This window comes from Triticum aestivum, chromosome 3B (genome assembly GCF_018294505.1).
Source record: "Triticum aestivum cultivar Chinese Spring chromosome 3B, IWGSC CS RefSeq v2.1, whole genome shotgun sequence".
Taxonomy (NCBI): domain Eukaryota; kingdom Viridiplantae; phylum Streptophyta; class Magnoliopsida; order Poales; family Poaceae; genus Triticum; species Triticum aestivum.
This window is the reverse complement of record NC_057801.1, coordinates 540,863,011-540,882,470: the sequence shown is the minus strand read 5'-3', so window position 1 is coordinate 540,882,470 and position 19,460 is coordinate 540,863,011. Positions and strand designations below refer to the sequence as shown.

Here is a 19,460-nt window from a genome sequence, read left to right as displayed (position 1 = left end):
TAGAAAAAACAAAAACAAAAAAAAACTATTGTGAAGCTTCCCCAAAATCGGGAGAGGCAAGCTTCCTGTGGTGCGTTTGGGCTCGCCCATTTAGATCGAGTGGATAGAGGGGGGGGGGGGGTGCGCCCGATTTCAGAAATAGAAGTAACGGGCGCAGAAGGTGTCGTATAGGAAATGCCAGAGCTTATAGCTTCTGTTAGATGTCGTAGCGCAACAGGCGCTCGTGTGCTTGGGTTGGCCCAATAAGCTTGCTAGACCACCCACATGTGTGTTTGCTCGGCTTGATTTGTTTTTGTTGCTCACCTTTTTTCTTGTTCTCGTGTTGTTCAAGAAAAAACCTGGCTATCGATTTTTTAACAAAAAAATGTTCGCGAATTTGAAAAAGTCGTAAAATGTTCATGAATAAAAAATGTTCGCGCATTTGGAAGAAGTTCATGAAGTTGAAAAAAGTTTGAGAATCAGAAAAAGTTAACGCATTGCGAATGAGGTAATTGTCCTATGATATTAATGTAGCTAGCCATCATGACCTCCCCTTAAAAACCATTATAAATAAAAAATCATGTTAGGTCCTTCATTTCTTGACAATACAAACACACTTGATTTAGACAACTTATAACCCCCACGCAATCTTTCCAACATGTACGGTCGCTGGCATGATGGTATACCATGCAAGTTAGTGCGGTTGTAAGAGTAGGAGCACCTTGTTATGATTGTTTTGGCTATGTAGAAATGACATAGTTTTTATGGTAAAAATCCATCGTACGCACTCGCTTTGTTCATGTCTACTCTACAAGAACTGAAGCATCGCCGTTGTTTATGGTGGTGCATACACTCTTGCAGCAGGCGCGCGAGGGATGTTTTTAGCCCCGCATGGTTGGCAACATAGTCCACGAACATGCCCTCCACCCACCTCGCGTAAATCATGTTGTGCATGGTATCGATCTAGTGTAACTTTGCTTTGGTCGTCACCTTTATCTATGCTTGTGTGTGTTAGTGTTTGTTGTGTTCATCTTAGTCAAGTGATGTCAGGTGTATGTATGCATGCTTTGTATCCTCTTAATGCTAAAATAGCTAGGAATTCATAATAAGCTGACTATGAAAGAATGAGTTACATCATAATCTCATGAATGCTAGAGGAAGTTCCAGCAACAAAAAGTACATTATATTTGAGTTGCACGTGTGAGCTCTAGTAATTCGCCCTTGTATTTGTGGAGCTCGAGCAGCCTGGTTGTGGGCGTAACTAGTAGGGATGTCCTCATCAAACTCTGAGATGATCTTGTGAAACACTTGTGGGAACTTCATAGGCAATACACATCATGCATCATCATGCCTTTATCATGCTTATTATTTGTTACATTTGAACCCTATATTGCGTTTGAATTTGAACTTTTAAATATTAAATATCTTTGAAATGTGTGCAATAGAGACATCAATGTCGGAATTGGCATTGTGTGCAAATATAGTCAGAAATAGGGTTTATGTATGCGAAAGGAGAGAGAGAGGTCAATGGAAATTTTATCGAGAGTTAAGAATATGGCAAGGACTAGTTGCCACCCTCCCAAACCACTTAAACATTGTGAGGTTAAGTTTAGGAGGTAGTCTATGGAGTTCATTTGGGGGGGGGGGGGGCAAGAGATATGTAATCAAACGACCCTTGCACAAGTTCCACTTGATATTATCTTTTTTTACAAACCATTTGTGAGAGTTGCATGTATTCATTGATATAGAAAGGAGATAACAACTCTAAAGATGGCAGCACCAACACAATGTCAAAGATGGCACAACGTGAGAGCACAACACAACCTAATAAACGACGAACGATCTAAGGGTTGTGTACACAAGCGCCAACCAAATGACTTAGGCAAAAGACTAGCAACCCAAGCAAGAACAAGTATGGACAACATACATGTAAGAAAGCACAACCATACCTACAACAGCTCAGAGGGACGACCATGATATCATAAGCACAAGCCCTCTAGAATGGTATTTGCCAATGGCCCAAAGTCACACTTGCTTGAGAAAGGGTGTCAGGATGAAGACAACCACGACATCATAACTGGCATAGCACTGAAGCAAGGAGAACATGACCACATAGATGTCTCACTGATACGTCCATTTTGCATCATGCTTTTATATCGATATTTATTGCATTATGGGTTGTTACTACACATATGTCACAATAATTATGTCTTTTCTCTCTTATTTTACAAGGTTTACATGAAGAGGGAGAATGCCGGCAGTTGGAATTCTGGGCTGGAAAAGGAGAAAATATTAGAGACCTATTCTGCACAACTCCAAAAGTCCTGAACTCCACAAAAGTCAGTTTTGAAATATATTAAAAATATTGGGCGAAGAAAGCACCAGAGGGGGGCCACCCACTGTCCACGAGGGTGGAGGGCGCGCCCCTGTCTCATGGGACACCTGGCAGCCCCCCGATGCCCATCTTCTGGTATATGGTGTCTTTTGCCCTGGAAAAAATCATAAGTAAGCTTTCGGGATGAAGCGCCGCTGTCTCGAGGCGGAACCTTGGCGGAACCAATCTAGGGCTCCGGCGGAGCTGTTCTGCCGGGGAAACATCCCTCCGGGAGGGGGAAATCATCGCCATCGTCATCACCATCGATCCTCTCATCGAGAGGGGGTAAATCTTCATTAACATCTTCACTAGCACCATCTCCTCTCAAACCCTAACTCATCTCTTGTATCCGATCTTTGTCTCAAAACCTCAGATTGGTACCTGTGGGTTGCTAGTAGTGTTGATTACTCCTTGTAGTTAATGCTAGTTAGTTTATTCGATGGAAGATCATATGTTTAGATCCTTTATGTATATTAATACCCTCTGATTATGAACATGAATATGATTTGTGAGTAGTTACGTTTGTTTCTGAGGACATGGGAGAAGTCTTGTTATAAGTAGTCATGTGAATTTGGTATTCATTCGATATTTTGATGAAATGTATGTTGTCTTTCCTCTAGTGGTGCTATGTGAATGTCGACTACATGACACTTCACCATTATTTGGGCCTAGGGGAAGGCATTGGGACTACGATAGATCCCCTATACTTGTGGGTAATCACTCACTACCAAACTGACTCACACTAAAAAACTAGATGGGGAAAGGTCCACAAAAGAGAGATCTTAGCAACAAGGACAGGGCATCAATGACCGAGGAGAGGACTGCACACGTCCAAACGACCAAAATAAGGACCATATTCGGTCACATCAAGGTGAGCGAGGCGACAGAGAGGGCGGAATGCCAAATCTTGCGGTCTGATGCCAAGATCTGGACAACATCGACCAAGGCGTGGTTGGGCACCAGGTTCGACGATGAGATGCCCATATCTGGTCAGAGACAACTTAGGGGAGGTGGAGGAACACCAAATCTCAGTAGAAACATCGTCATGTCACAAATCAACATCCACTAGTGATGGTCGGAGGATACGAAACTCCAGATATGAACGAAAATGAAGGAGGGGAGGAGGATGATGACTGATACAACACCTCGACTAAACCACAAACCCACAACATGGCAACCATGGGAATCGAGGAGGGAGCGGAGCAGCATTACCAAGGATGACTAGGAGCACAACTATACGGTCGTTCCACAGTTGCCGCCCGCCGAAGAGAACGACTACATGGTTAAATTCTCTACAAGATTTGGCTCACACCCGACTAAGGATGCAAGTGAGAGAGGTTTCCTCACCATCGCTGACCTCATTGGTCATGTGGGCTCGTCGACGACATCCTTGAGCAACGATGAAGGACAAGGAATACTGGTAGTGGTATAGAACTGGGCGACTAGGGTTTGGGGATGGGAGGCCAGCGCCGTCTTGACCTCAGCACCTCAAACAAGCACACAAACTTGTCACTGTGTCACCTCTCATTGGGTGATTCTACACAAACTATGGGAATAGTTATATGATGTCTTGTTGGTTGATGCATGACTATATTTAAGTTAATCCTCTCGTTTCCTTCGCTAACCCTAGCCATCTAAGGCAAACTGTCCCCTCGAGACTTCACCGGTGAGCCCATGGATTCACCTTCCCTTTTGCCGCACCGACGATCGGTGGCAGGGAGGGGAATCCCACTGCCTTCGCTCCGGTTAGTAGTTTACGTTAGGGTTTTTAGTTCTCGCAAGTGCGATGGTCAGGCGGATGACAGTGCTTCTTCTTCGACATTATTTTTCGGGCTTCGATCCTCCCCGAGTTCGTCCGTATGGACTTAGTCGATGGAGCTCTGTCGTAGATTCGTGTCATCTCCCTGTGGCGGTGAGGTTAGGGTTTCTCTTCATGTGACGAACTTTGGTGACAAGTGCTTCAGATCTATGAAAGAGTTCAACAGCGACGACTACAATTCCAGGGCGCTAGTCCTTAGGGGCATGTGCATCGCGACTTCCCGACTGTCATCGATAAGGTCAAGCCGGCTCCCATAGGGAAGCGGCAACAGTGACGCGTCGGCAGCTCGTTTTGACTGCAGTAGTAGTCGTTCGGTGGTCTTGGAATCTAGGCGTAATTTTTCTTATGTTTGAGATGCTTTGTACTTATGGCGAACGCTTATAATAGATCTTATCCTTTTCAAAAAAATATATTTACAAGTAAGTTAGGATACAAATGTAACTAAAGAAAAGTTAGGGAACAAATTTGTAGCATCATTCGTGAAGATGCCCCGGGCAGTCGCTGACTCGCTCAAAATTCACTGCCCGTTGAAGATAAACAAAATTCACCGCGCTACAAAACATCAAACTCTGACCCAGTTACCAGTGCGATGCCATCGCTGTTCTGTCACGAGCGAGCTTCGCAGGTCCGACCACGCCGTTTCGTTGCAGAGCTGCGAGAACTGCTCAGACACGCGATGGCCATCGCAGCGCGCGAAAGTTAGAGCAGGCGGTCACATGAAGACTGGCAGGAAGCAGCAGCCGCTCTCCCATGGAAGCATTTGACAAGATGTTGCCCTCTCCCTCTGTCTCTGCGCAGCCGAGACAACGGCACGGATACCGGAGATAGCCACGAGCTGCTACCGCTGCTGCGCTCTCTGCGCACCCCGACGAGGACGAGGACGAGCATTGCACACTGATGCCGAAAGCGACCGACCCCCGCTGCCCAAACCACGCACACGCCCCCATCCGACCGTCCGCCCGCGTCCATCCAAGTATCCAACGGGGCGCGTCGAGCCGGGGGCGGGGGGCCCGCCAGCGACGCGGGCAGGACAAAGCCTCGTAAACCGAGCGCGCGCACCACTCGCTCCACCTTCGAAACCTTTCCCGTGCTCCAACGCGCGCTCGTGCAGTGCGGGTGCGTGCTCTGCCTCTGCTCGTCCGTGGGCATGGCCGCCACCCTCGCCGCCTCTCGCCTCCTCCTCCTGCTCATCCGCGTCGCGGCCACCGTCTCCTTCGCGCTCGGGCTCGCCGGCCGCGCGCAGCTGCTGGACCCGCAGCAGCTGCTGGCGCTGCGCGCGCTCGGCCTCGGCGCGCACCGCGCCGGCGACCCCTGCGACGCGGACGGCGCCGTGGCCGCGTCCTGCGACGCGGGGGCGCCGTTCCGACGCGTGACGTCGCTCGTCCTCACCAACTGCTCCGACACCACTTCCGTCTCGGCCGCGGCGCTCGAGGCGCTCGCTTCGTCGCTCCGCGCGCTCGCCTTCTCGGACTGCCCCGCCGCGCCGCCACGGCTCCTCCCGCCGGAGCAGCTCGCCGCGGGTCTCCTGTCCTTCTCCTGCACCGCGTCTCTCGGCGGCCTCTCCGCCGTTTGGCTCTCCCGCCTCGCCAACCTCACCGAGCTCACCGTCGCGAACACCCCTCTCGCCACCGGCTCCCCGTCCGAGCTGGCCGTGGTCATCTCCCACATGGACCACCTGAACCGTCTCGCCATTTCCAATGCCAACCTATCCGGCTTCCTCCCGCACCACTGGCACTGCCCCAACCTGACGCACCTCGACCTCTCCGGCAACCGCATCGCCGGCGCCATTCCCGACACCATCACCCACCTTGGCAGCATCACCCACCTGAACCTCAGTTCCAACGTTCTCAAAGGGCAGATCCCCACACACATCGGTGACCTCATTTGGCTCACCACCGTGGACCTGTCCAACAACTCCCTCTCCGGCGGCATCCCGGAGACCGTCTCCACGCTGCCCGAGCTGGAGGTGCTCAACCTGGGCTCCAACCGGCTCAACGGGAGCATACCGCCGTTCTTGTCCGAGATGAGGGGCCTCAAGGAGCTCAACCTGGAGAACAACGACTTCGACGGCGTGGTGCCGTTCAGCGCCAGGTTCTTGTCGCGGCTGCGGGTGTTCAGGGCGGCCGGCAATGGCAAGCTGTGCTACAACAGGTCGGTGCTCTCCGCCGAGGTCGCCGTGGGGGTGGCGCCGTGCGACAAGTACGGGTTCCCGGTCACGGCTCCCCCGGCGACGGCGCAGTCGGAGAAGAGCGCGGCGGACTACGACGACGGCGGCAGTGATGGCGACGCGGACGGCGACGCCGACGCTCGTGGCGGCCCTAGCGCGGTGGTTCTCGGGCTCGCCATTGGCCTGTCCTGCTTGGCGTTCGTGGTCATCTTGGTCGTCTGCCTCTGCAAGGTGTGCAGATGAGATGGCGTGAACTTTTTGTTGCTTCTCTTGTGTTGACGAGGTTGGTTTACAACATTGCTGCATGTTGAATAGTCGGATCCGCAATTTGCTGTTACGCTGTGTAGTGTAGCACTGCATGTTGTACTCCTAAACCAGCATAGATCAATTGATCGGTTGAAACATTTGACGAAAAATACAACGAAGAGGCCGTATTTGCAAAGCAGAAAATTCCTCTTGTTTGGTTTGCTGACCAATGTCGTTGTTATTATTTAGTGTTGTCTTTTTTTTGCGGGGTCTTGTCCCGTCGTTGCATCGTTCTACTGTATTCACTGCGGTATCACAAACTCAGAAGAGTAAAACAGTTACTCCCTCTGCGCTTGAAAGAGTATACTTCCAACTTTATTTGAAAGTCAAATTTTTATATGTTTGACCGTATTCATACAAGAGTCAATTACACTGGTGGTGCTACAACTTGGCGTAAACGGTCACTGTGGTGCTAGAAGTTGTGGCGTACATTGAAGTGATGCAAAAACTTGGCATTAACGTGCAAATACGGTGCTTATCTCATTTATGTACGGAGTAGGTGCTGACTAGGCGCGTGGGGCCTGCTGTCAGCCATTGCACCAGGGAGAAGGGGTGTGTGGCTTGATTTTTTGGAAAACACCCTCGAAATATTTATTTTCACAAAAAGCCCCTGTTGACGTGGGAGTGGCATTTTTTCACCTCTATGAGAAGTGGGTCCCATCTGTCAGACGAGAGTGAAAATTAAATCAAAAGGGAGGCCGCCTGGAGTCGAAGCCATGTCCGACTACAAACCCCCAAAACGGCTAACCAATACGCCAACAAGATCTTATGTTTAATTCGGATAAGAAAGCTATATGTACTAACCTGGCAGCATGGTGAGCTTTTACGGGCTGCACATAGTACATATAGCTTTAACATTTATTTGTAAAACATAACTAATAAAAAATATGTTCACATATTTGTGTGATACAAATATTATACATGAAAATGATTATTAGTAAATGATAACATTTAAATATACATCCTTGCATGATATAAAAAACGAAATATGTATCTGGCAACTGTGTGGCAGATTGCAAAACTGCCACACGCATCGAGAGGCGTTCGATCCAAATCCAATGAGGCGTTCCCTTTCCCACCTTCTTCCCCAGTGGCCAACGCGCCTCCACCACACGCCTCAAACCTCGACCCCGCCGCTCGCCTCACACCCCCGGCTCCGGCGCAGCACGCCTTCACTCATCACCTAGCCGGCTAGCCCCTGGCACCTCCGCCTCCTTTCCCAGCCGCAAGGGCCTCCGGGTTCCGGATTCTGGCGAGATCCGCAGCCACCTAAAGCCGCCAGTCGTTGCCTTGCTTCCCGGTCAAAAGGAGAAGGGAGCCGAGATCCGCTACCCCGGCTGCTTGTTGTGGATGGCCCCGGCCCTGCTTCTTGTCGTAGATGGATCCTGCTGCAACCTCACCGGCCGTCCATCACAGAGATGTCGTGGTAGACGATGCCACCATGCATCAGCCACACTTCCGGCCGCTCAGCAAAGGAGCTCCATCCCTCCCGTCTGCATCTCCTCCACCTACGTTGTTGGTTGTCAATCGGCCGAGGTAACGTCCCCGTCTTCGGCTCCATTCCCATCCATGGCCGGAGCTTGATGTGCCTCCTACGAGCAGATGCGCATGAGCCCGACAGCAGGGTAGTTGTACAACTTTGATGCTGTTTACTACTGCTGGCAACCTTGCGGTGCTAGTCTCCATAGATTTTGTTGCCACTTTTTTATAATCATGTGATTCCAGGCCTCTTTTTCGAGTTTACAGTTTGCTCTGCTCTGATAGTACTACAACACGAGATTGTTGTTTGTTGCAAGAACTGTTGGATGGTGCCATGACAGTTGGAATTGGAAGAACTTTGTGCTTTTTTTTGTTTAGAAAAGGAAGCAACTTTGTGTGTTGGGCGGTGCAAAGTTCAGTATCTAGAGCATATAAACCGAGAGCCGGTCTTCTACACTTTTACCTTGATTCAGATGCTAAGTGGCCTGAAGATTAGTTTAGAGCTAGGATGGCAATACAGACATGAGAGTAATACGTGGTTCATCAAAACTACCTGATAACTTACGTATAAACATCACGATAACTTTGACAAAGGAGGAAAAGTAGTTAAAAAACCCACCTGAGCAAGTATTTTTCTTCAATGGGGGATGTATATATTCTTCTTGTACAAACCAAATTAGTCATGGGGCAATAATTTCTATTGCATGTAAGAATACTATTTTGTTTTTTTTTCTATAGTAGGAACTTGAGAAAGTCGTGGAAAAATTTATTCAACAATAACCGGTAACTTATGTGTAAATAACATGATAATATACACATTGTAGACGTGATAACTTACATACAAACATTATGGTAATTTTTGACTGGAGAGAAAATATTTGACCCGAGAGGAAAGGTTGTTGAAAATATACCCTGAGTAACTTCTATGTAAATAGCATGGTAATATACGGACCGTAGATCTGACAGCACTTACAAACACCGCGGTAACATTGACAAAAGGGGAAAAATTGTTGAAAAACATTCCCCTGGTAACTTTAGTGAAAATTCCACGATAACTAACATGTCACAGGTGTGGTAACTTATGTAGCCCACGTGCGGGACCTTTAGCTCGGAAGAAACAAGTTGTTGAAAATATACCCCCGGTAACTACTGCGTAAATAACATGGTAACATATACACCATGGGCGTGATAACTTATCCACAAATACCTCGATAACTTTTACCCATGAGAAAAAAGTTGTTGAAAAATATACATCAATAACTTATGTGAAAATAGCACGGTAATATATGAACTGCATACACGATAAATTACGTACAAAGACAATGGTAAATTTTACCAAGAAGGAAGAAAATTGTTGAAAAACATATCAAAATAGCATGATAGTATACGAACCACATACCCGATAACTTACGTAGAAACACTACGGTAACTTTTCCGATCGAAATAAAAAGTTGTTGAAAACATACCCCCGGTAACTTATGTGAAAATAGTATGATAATATGCGACCCATTTACCCGATAACTTACGTACAACCACCTCGGTAATTAACTTTTTGACCGCGAGGAAAAAGTTGTTGAAAACATATCTCGATAATTAATGTGAAAATAACACGGTAATATACGAAACACATACTTGATAACTTACATAGGAACACCACAGTAACTTTTTGACCAGGAGAAAAAGTTGTTGAAGAATATAACCTCAGAAACTTATGTAGAAATAGTACGATAATATACAAATCACATACATGATAACTTAGTACAAATATTGTGGTAACTTTTTAGACCGGCAGAAAAAAGTTGTTGAAAACAATTTATGTGAAAATAACACGGTAATATATGAAGTGCATGTCCGATAACTTACGAATAAACATCGCAATAATTTTGACCAATGCGAAACAAAGTTGTTGAAAAACATACTCCAATCCCCGAGGTAACTTGTGCGAAAATAGCACGGTAGCATGTGAACCGCATACCCGACAACTTACCAGAAACACCGCGGTAACTTTTTTGACCGGGAGAAAGAGCATACCCCAATAACTAATGTGAAAATAATATGGTAAATACGAACCGCATACCCTATAACTTATGTACAAATACCGCAAAAACTTTTAACCGAGGGGAAAAAGTTTTTGAGAAACATCTCCCGATAACTTATGTGAAAATAGCACGATAATATATGAACCACGTACCTACTAAGTTAAGTACAAATACCTGCGGTAACTTTTGACCCGGCAGGAGGGGGGGGGGTTGCTGAAAAATATAACCCCTGTAACTTATGTGGAAATAGCACGGTAAGTTGCATACCACAGGCTTGGTAACTTATGTACCCGAGGTGTGGTAACTTTTGACCCGGAAAAAAGATTAGTCGGAACATACCAACATGGGATCTAGTTTTGAAGATCTCATCGCGACGAATCTTTTATGTGAAAACGGTTTTTGCATCGAACCAATGGTTTAAGCTACAAAACATTTTGAATTTTTGAAATATGAGAGAATCTAGGATGACATCAGCTTTTTTGTCCTCTAGTGCATGTATGTAATTAGAGAGAGGGATGGACGTGGAAAGAAAGTTAGTCACGCCCTAATCTATATCCTAATGCATGCATGCATGTATTTATATGGGAGGAAGGAGGAGTGTGGTAGTTTTGCTATCCACCACACAAGTGCCAAATATCACGGTCCTATAAAAAATATTTAGTTAATATGGACATTTAATAAAATTAACATATTTAATTAATACGTAAATATTATATAGTCACGGCTTAGATTTAAATTATAGAAAATGAATATTCATATGAGCAGTTTAAAATATAAATTATGATTATTTTTTGTTATAAAAACATTGAACTATACAAACGTGCATATAATTATGGAAATGTTGTATACCTAAAATAATTTTATGAATTGTAATTTAACTTTGTAAATTGTAAATTATGAAAACACTGGTATAATTCATAAATATTTTTTAAATAATATGTGAACTTTTTATAAACACAAATATTCATTCATTACTTGTATTACTGCGATTATAATTTAGATTTTTTTAAAACACTTATAATTTTGATTCTTTCTACAGAAAAATAAGAAAGACTAACAGGTGCAGAAGAAACCGCAAGATCTGCAGCCCATTTAACCTCCACATGCCCTGCCATTACAATAGATAAAGATTTTACTCGTTCCGGACGAAGGAAACGGGTGCAGTGGTTTGCCACCTCGTTTGCGTGGGCGTTGTTGTGGATGACATGCGGGACTCACATCTCACAGAGGTGACAAAATCTTCCCACGTCAACATGGATTTTTTTTTAAAAAAAATTCAAGGGCGTTTTTGAAAAAATCAGGCCACATGGCCCTTCTCTCTGGTCGAGCGGCTGACCCCGGGCCCCATGCGCCTAGTCAGCACATACTACGTACATAAACGAGATAAGCACCGTATTTGCATGTCAATGTCAAGTTTTTGCACCACTTCAATGTACACCACAACTTCTAGCACCAAAGTGACCATTTGCGCCAAGTTGTAGCACCACCAGTGTAATTGACTCTTCATACAATAATAGACCAACATTTATGCTCTCATATTAGTAGCATTAGATTCAGGTTAAAATATATTTTCGTCATATACCTATTTGGTTTCAAAAGCATTGACATATTTTTGCACAAACTCGGTCAAATTTTAAGATAGTTTGACCTTCCAACAAAGTTGAAAGTGCACTCTTTTAAGGACGGAGGAGTCTGCATCATGGACCGACGTGGGTAATGATCGATCTCCTTGAAGTTTGAACAAGAAGAAAAAAAAGGAAAAGGGCATCACTTGTGTACTACTACCTCCGTCCTGATTTATTAGTCCCGCTCGTATTCAGGGTTATATTTTTAGTGACATGCATTAGCATTTTATAGTTAAATTTATGATCAAATTTTGACACAAAACACTAAAGGGACTAATAAATCAGGATCGAGATAGTAAAACACTAGCCAGAATGCTGTCAAAATAAATAAATAAATAAATAAAAACACTAGCCAAAATCTTATGGACATCAGTTTATGTCCGCACTGCATGTCACAGACTGATGTCCTTCCACTCTTCCATAAAGTCAAGAAAGAAACTAGTGAGGTTTCCTAGGTGACTGAAGCAGACATGCATGATTGTGAGTCATTGTTTGGGTTGTGTGGGTGTGTGTATCTGTATGTAAACGAGTGAGGGGAAGTCGAGTGGAGAGAGTGATGAGAGCTGGACAAGAGTAGTGCTTCAATCTCCTTTGCTAGGCTTTTCCGTGGACTGGCCGGCCTAATTTTTGTTTCACTTTAGTTTAGGCTTGAAGCGTACTCTGCCGCCAACCGAAACCGCGCTCTTTCACGGCCATCATGCATGCACGCAGAGCGCAGCTTGGCGGGCTAGGCCATGCCGGTCCCTCGCCATCCTCGCAACATGATGCACAGCTAGCCACGCTTTTGAGTTGCGCTGCCACTTCGCAAGGGCGCCGCAGTGATCTTTCTTTTCACAGTACCCCGTTGACGGTAATCATACAATGCGATCTTGCACGCGCGGTTCTACACTCGTACTCCTGTTTGTACAGATTGCACGGATGCAGCAGGCATGTGGTGATGCTCTTGCTCGGTAGATCAGTTAACTCCAGGCCGGTGAAGGACGTTTACTTTACAGTAGCCTGTCGATTCATATTGCACGCTTTGCCATGGCAATTTGCCGGGAAAATGATGGATCGATCGCCGCCCTAATGAACGCTCATGATTGAATAGTACAAGCATCATACCAAGGCTTGATTCCCCACTCATGCCCCTAGGTTGATGCAATCACTACCCACCACGCTGGCCACGATATATAGCAAGCTAAATGCACCCCATAAGTAGCATTAGCGCTAGCACTCGATTGATATAGCTAGGCTGCATCACTAGTGCAGCACACCGGCCGGGCATCATTTAACCACATCATTCTTGACACATAGGATAATCCATCTATGAGCTGTGTTCCTCGCGTGTATAATTCTAATTCATGCCCTCGTGAAAATTAGGTAGCAGCGATTGATGTCTCATCAGTGCGCCTTTTCACTGAGAACGCGGAAATCAGCACTCCGATCTGATGTTTGTAGTGGGGAAAACGGTAGTCAAAAAGCTGATGCTGGAAAGGTCGTGCTAGATGATGATGATGATACACTTGGTTAGAGTAGTTCTATGGCAAACTAGAATCACGCGACCACAAAGTTAGACATCGGAAAAAGGGAACTGGCTTTAGCGGGTTTTTTTTTTTGAAATGAAACTGGCTTTAGCTTGTAGGAACACAATGTAGTTGCATTGAGAGTTTGAAGCATTTTCCCAAACTGTCGATACAATTATAAAAAGGCCAGGGGTACAACCTGTTTGCTAATTCTTACCTACATTTTATCGAAAAGGAGGATTACCCCCGGCCAATTTCTTATCTTCATGGAGAAATGACATATGTTTCCTTTTAGAAGGCCAGTCACAGCTGACAATCTTATCATTTTTCATATGAGATACAAATTTCAAGTTGCTCTCATGCCATTTTTTTGTTCTCTCTGTACATGGAAGTACATGTTTCCTTCTACAAGTACATATGCTTTACAAGAACTTCAACTTTGGCCGCTCACAATTCCAGCAGCTTTAACATCAAAACTTTCCATAAGAGAGTCAACAGCAATGAAAAAATCGACACAAAATAGTAGCCGACATCACCTCTGTAATGGTGGGCAAAGGTCTTTACATTGATCAAATACACACATCCGCTAACCAGCAAACAATTGCCTGGACCTCCAAGCAGTGGCAGTTGCTCAGCAGTCGATGCTGCTGCAGGCTCCCGTGGCGACGGTCTCGGCACCGGTGATAAAGGGATCGATCTTGACCCAGAGGAGGGAGAAGACCGAGGCCAGCAGGACGGACCAGAGTATGACGATGGTAGGAGTCCGGTTCTGGCGGCCCATGAGACCCTTGAGGAACGGGTACAAGTGCATAATCACCCACATGGCGAAGAACACCTTGCCGAAAAGCGGCCCCCATGACTCATACCCGCTATTGAGCGCGTCCGAGAACCCAGCCACCACGCCGACGAGGTTGAGCACAAGGATTGTCGTAGGCGGGATCAGCACCGTCGTCCACTTGAACACATACAGTTCAGCGAAATCACCGTCCTCCGCGGCCTTGCTCGTGACCGTGAAGTTGGTGTCAAGCCCGATGACCATCTTGAGGATACCCTGGAACACGGCAAAGAGATGAGCAGAAACGCCGCCGATGACCCAGAACTGCTCGTTGCGCCACCAGTCCTCGATGCCAATGCCGCTCCACCGCAGCTCCAGGACGCTCGTCAGGATGATGGAGGTGAAGAGGCCAAGAAACCATATCGTCGCGGCATTGGAGAGCTATATTGACAGCATGTGAACAATGTTATCGTTGTTAAACAGTGATAGTCATCAGAGTTCAATGCGAATGTATATGTGTCTTGAGAAATCTTACAATGGGAATGATGAATTTGCCGGTGAGCAAGCAAATGGCAGGCAGGCAGCAGTATGCGACAAGAGGGACAGAGGTGAAGGGGTAGACGATGGTGTTGATGTATGACAGCCTCTGGAGCCATCTCAGACGTCCACCGCCGTAGCCATACCACAGCGGGCAATGCCGGCTGAAGAAGATCTCGACAGAACCGAGAGCCCACCGAAGAACCTGGTGCAAACGATCGGAAAGGTTGATTGGGGCCGATCCCTTGAATGCGGGTCTTATCGGCATGCAGTAGATAGATCGCCACCCACGGCAATGCATCTTAAACCCAGTCAGAATATCCTCTGTAACTGAACCATAGATCCAACCAAGCTGACAAAAAAGCAGAAACAAGCAGTCATGCCTAGTGAACAGAGCAAAATAACTTGGGGCATCGTCAAGTAATTCGACATAAGTCTAGACACTGAAGAGCAAGAACTAACCTCTTTTCCCCATTCAGTTTTCTCTTCATATCCACAGCTAATGACATGAATGGCTTCTTTAATCAGTGTAGAAGGGTCTACAGACTCAGGAACACCCCCATTCTCCATAAGAGTTGATTCAATGAATACCGAAGACTGTCCAAACGACTTCTCAAAGCTCATCTGGGAGATAAGCATGGACCGCTCATACTCGTCGTAGTCTGCAAAAGCAACCAATGTTACGAAAACACAATTCTCAAGATTTAGAACGTTTTATTCCACATAGTTCGTGCACTTACTGTCGATTTCCCGTAGATTGAAAATGGCAGACTCAAGGTCTTCTCTTCTGGAGTCTCTGTGCATTTCTTTCTCAGTTTTTTCAACCTTTTTCTTAGGACAGCAGCAGCAGCAGAATGAACAAGCCGAAGATTTTGGAAGGGCAGGCAGAGATGGTGGCCCATAACCGTAGAGTGCTTGCCTATAGAAACAACAACCAGTTCCCACATAAACCGGCCCTTGGATGCCATCAAGCCCTTTCATGTTAACCTGTGCATGATAAGTATGAACATATAAGTTGGGTAAAGATACTTAAATGGAATACACATCAGCGGCATAATGCTTACATCAAAGAACACGACGTTCCTATTGGCATAACGATCACTGCGATCAATCCCATCGAATCTCTGTGGGAACTGGACATAGCAGACATCTCTACCAACGGAAGGGTCCATCATGAAGCACATTGCTTCACGCACAGCTTTGCTGTTGTTAACATAGTGATCACAGTCAAGGTTAAGAATGTAGGGAGCATTTGTCAGAACAGCAGACACTCGGACCTGCCAAATTAGATAATTATTCAGTAACCTTGTATCCAAGCGAATTTTGTCAAAATAAACAATAAATGAGATAGTTCTCTCTAAAAAGGATTTACCAGAGCATTCATAGCCCCTGCCTTCTTGTGGTGTTGATACCCTGGTCTTTTCTCTCTTGAAACATATACTAGCCGAGGAAGCTCATTTCCATCGTAGTCGCGAGCACCAGTCTCACCAAGGAAAACCTGCAACCAGAAGTCAGAAATACAATAAGGGTAAGTTTCAACAAGGCGCTATCATCCACAAGGTAACTATTCGTTGGCTTTCTTGGAAGGATCAGCAAGCATCATATTAGAGAAGCATCAATTCTGCAAACCACGACTTCGCTCTTAACCATGTAAGTGGAACCTGATCTCATGTAAGTTCAGCTTCAATGAGGACATTTGAGACAATGGTAACTAATTGTATGCTGAACAATAAATGAATGATTTAAGATACAATGCCCTGGAAAATTAACTACCTGATAGATCCTGATCATTTTTGTAGAGGTTATAAATCATGAACATTTCGTTATGTCTTAATATCTTATAAGAGGTTAAAGAAAGTTAGCAATTTGCCGTTGCTTATATCTTAATATAAAACTTCATTATTATGACATGTATAAACTTCAATACGAGGTAAGAACTTACAGTTGCTGTCAAAGATCGCCTTATATGTTATTAAAAAATGATTGAACCCATAACATTTCCTGGATTGATCTTTCAATAGTGAAAAGCAAGTTACCTGAATCATGCCGGGGTGGTCACGAGAGTTGTTCCCAGGCCATGGTGTCCCATCCTGCATGACCCAGCCTTCCTCCGGTGTCTTTTGAGCCTTGGCAACCAAAGCATTTATCCTCACCTTGAACTCTTCATAATCTCTCTGCACGAAACACAATGCTTATTTACATGACTAACAGCAAAACGAAACTGCCAAAATAAAGGACATTGTCAAACTGTCCAATAGAAATATACCTTCATAGCCCTACGCTCCTTGACGAAAGACGGGTGTATTTTATCCTTCAAGTAGTCAATCTTCTGTGAGAAGTAGAACTCAGGGGTTCGTGGCTCAATGGAGAACTTCTTGCAAAATGGAACCCATCTCCTTGCAAATTCCGCAGTTTCAGCAAGTGATTCAAACGTGAGCATGGCAGCTCCGTCGTCAGAGACGTAGCACGAAATTTTCTCAACAGGATAGTCCACCGCGAGAATGGACAGCACAGTGTTCGCAGTGATTAGTGGAGGCTCTTTCAGTGGATCCACTGTACTGACAAAGAAATCCACAGGTGCTAACCCAGAATCTTCTCCATCTCCATATCTGTAACATGCATGGATTATGCAACTCAGTACAAACAATGCTTACTGATATATAAACAGTTTTAGTGGTACTACTACCGAGCATACCGTGCAATCAGCCTATCGACGTAAGTCTCTCGGTTGACAGGACACCACTTGGGAAATTGATCCAAGATCCAGGAGAAACCGAACCAGATCTCACATATGACTGAAGTCAGCCAGAGACCAAAGGCACTGTCGACAGGGTTGGTGATACGGTAGTGGAAGAAGAGCCCGAGAACAACTAGCCGCATAATGATGACTGCCCTGTAAGGTGTGAGCTTGTTCTTCGATATAGGGATGATCCGGGAAAGTGGCTCATACGCATCTGTCAAACTGCAAAATCGTTTGGTGTGTAACAATAAATTGTCAGCATATTAAAATTAAAACGCTTGAATTATATGAACCAACCAACTCACCCAAAATCCTAAGCTAATGAGGGAAGGTGACACTATGCATTTCAACAAAACACCATGTCATTTTATAATGTAGCAGAGGTGAAGCTCAAAAAGGTCTTGAACTAAGCCAGGGGAGAGTATAATAGCAGAAAACATATTAAATTAACAACTTAGGAAGATCCTGATGTTAAGATGTATAAACAAGGTGTGGTTAATGGTTATAGGCCAAGTTAAGCAACAAATTGTGTGACTAAGGTGTAAATGAAGCATGTTAATGAGATATGAAGTGTGAATACAATATCACATCTCCAGATTAGTTTAAGCTATTTTCCCCAGTACAAGGGAAATATAGAAGTTTGTATATGGATCTGGTAAGATAGCAATCACACGAGACCTTAAGGTCAATTTCAAATATAACTGGCATCTAGCTCGTCTAAAAAAAACCTTTGGTGTGAATCAGCTAACTATATATGATAATACCTATAAAAATGGTGAACCAGAGATTTACAGATTTTCATTTGTTACGAGACATGGATACATATATACAAGTAGAAGCTCTAGAGTAATCATTTTAAGGATGTATAAATGGATGCGTAATTCATACTCCTTTTCTTCCATGATCTGTTCTTCCACAGGCGGAACTTGTGCTTTAGCTGCAGCCTTTTTTGCTGAGGCTTTCTTCTCATTCTTCTTCTCCTTCCAACTATCAACCCTGTTCTTCCAGATGGGCTTCCCGGATTCATCATTCAACTCTTCACATCCAGAGTGAGTGAAAAAATTTCAGTACTTAAGCGACATCAGGGTAAGGTAAAAAGCCCAAGCAAAGTAGAGAAGTATGCCTACCACTCCCAATTCCAGACATGCTGCTAAGGGTCCTGGCATGACTTACTACATCCTGTTGCACCAAAATCACATCCAACATTGTCAGAACTGTAGGAAATTCCCCTTCCTTGAGGGGTGTGTGTTCAGCTGATCTACACAAAACCGAACAGTTGCACGAATAAATGACTTCACCTGGCGATCGCTGAGTTGGTTCGCCATTGTGACCCGCCCACGCAGACCCTCGGCGACGAGCTGGTCCTCCACCGCCGCTTCCTCCTCCTCCACGGCGCTCCCCTTGCCATTCGCTGGAACAGAGAGCAAACTCGTCAGCGCAAAGCCCCTCGCTGGACTCCTAAGCTTCTGTCAAGGAAAACGGACCTGGGTCGGAGACGGCGTACTCTCCGCCGCAGCGCGCGCAGGCGGCGCGGCCCTCGGCGACGTCCTCGTCGAGGCAAGCCTTGCAGAGCGTGTAGCTGCAGGCGCGGCAGGCGGCGTGCGCGTCGTCCCCGCAGGCCGCGCAGGGAGGATGGGCCCCCGGCTCCATCGTGGCTCCTCCTCGTCGGGGCGCGCGCTACTACTCACCCCTCCTCGCCGGCGTGCGGGCGGAGCGGCAGTGGCCGGAAGGGTGGGGAGTGGAGTGGGAGAGAGAGGGATAGGCTCAGCGTGCCGGAGGTTGGATGCGTGGTGATATAGCCACGGCCGCGCGGTGGCGTGGCGCTGGCAGGCGGTGGGTGGGGTTGGGGCGTCGGCATCGCATCGGCGGGTGGATGGAAAGAATGGAAGCAAAGGGTTGGGCGCCTGAGCGGGCAGGGGAGGGGCGCAGAGGCGGGGCGGCCTGCGGCAGGTGTTTTTCGCGGGAGGGAGGGATTTTGCGGGGTTTGGAAGCGAAGGTGACGGGCGATGGGGCGGGGCGTAACCTGCAAGGCGGGAGGGTCGGAGGTCGGGGGCAGGTTGGTGGTGCTTGGTGTCGTCGGTGCGGGGCCCGTCGCGAGGTGAGAGCAAGAAGGTA

At 46.2% G+C, this 19,460-nt stretch overlaps 1 protein-coding gene across 1 annotated transcript; it reads right to left on the bottom strand.

Annotated features, from left to right (window-relative positions):
- Positions 1-13,601: 13,601 nt before the first annotated feature.
- Positions 13,602-19,133, bottom strand: LOC123070786 (cellulose synthase A catalytic subunit 4 [UDP-forming]). The gene is made up of 13 exons (XM_044494123.1): positions 18,830-19,133; positions 18,644-18,756; positions 18,473-18,524; positions 18,234-18,381; positions 17,301-17,567; positions 16,872-17,214; positions 16,642-16,779; positions 15,978-16,103; positions 15,670-15,882; positions 15,346-15,592; positions 15,068-15,267; positions 14,604-14,957; positions 13,602-14,509 (listed from the first exon to the last, which is right to left on the bottom strand). The coding sequence occupies exons 1-13, from the start codon at positions 18,993-18,995 to the stop codon at positions 13,925-13,927; spliced, it is 2,952 nt and encodes a 983-aa protein (XP_044350058.1). The 5' UTR covers positions 18,996-19,133; the 3' UTR covers positions 13,602-13,924.
- Between the last annotated feature and the right edge of the window lie 327 nt (positions 19,134-19,460).

Bases quoted from the DNA above. Each gene is read 5' to 3' on its own strand.
- LOC123070786 (XM_044494123.1), bottom strand. From the start codon at position 18,995: ATGGAGCCGGGGGCCCATCCTCCCTGCGCGGCCTGCGGGGACGACGCG. The intron at 16,780-16,871 runs GTATATTTCTAT...TGTTTCGTGCAG, and splicing joins AGGAGCGTAGGGCTATGAAG to AGAGATTATGAAGAGTTCAA. The intron at 16,104-16,641 runs GTAACTTGCTTT...TTCTGGTTGCAG, and splicing joins ACCACCCCGGCATGATTCAG to GTTTTCCTTGGTGAGACTGG.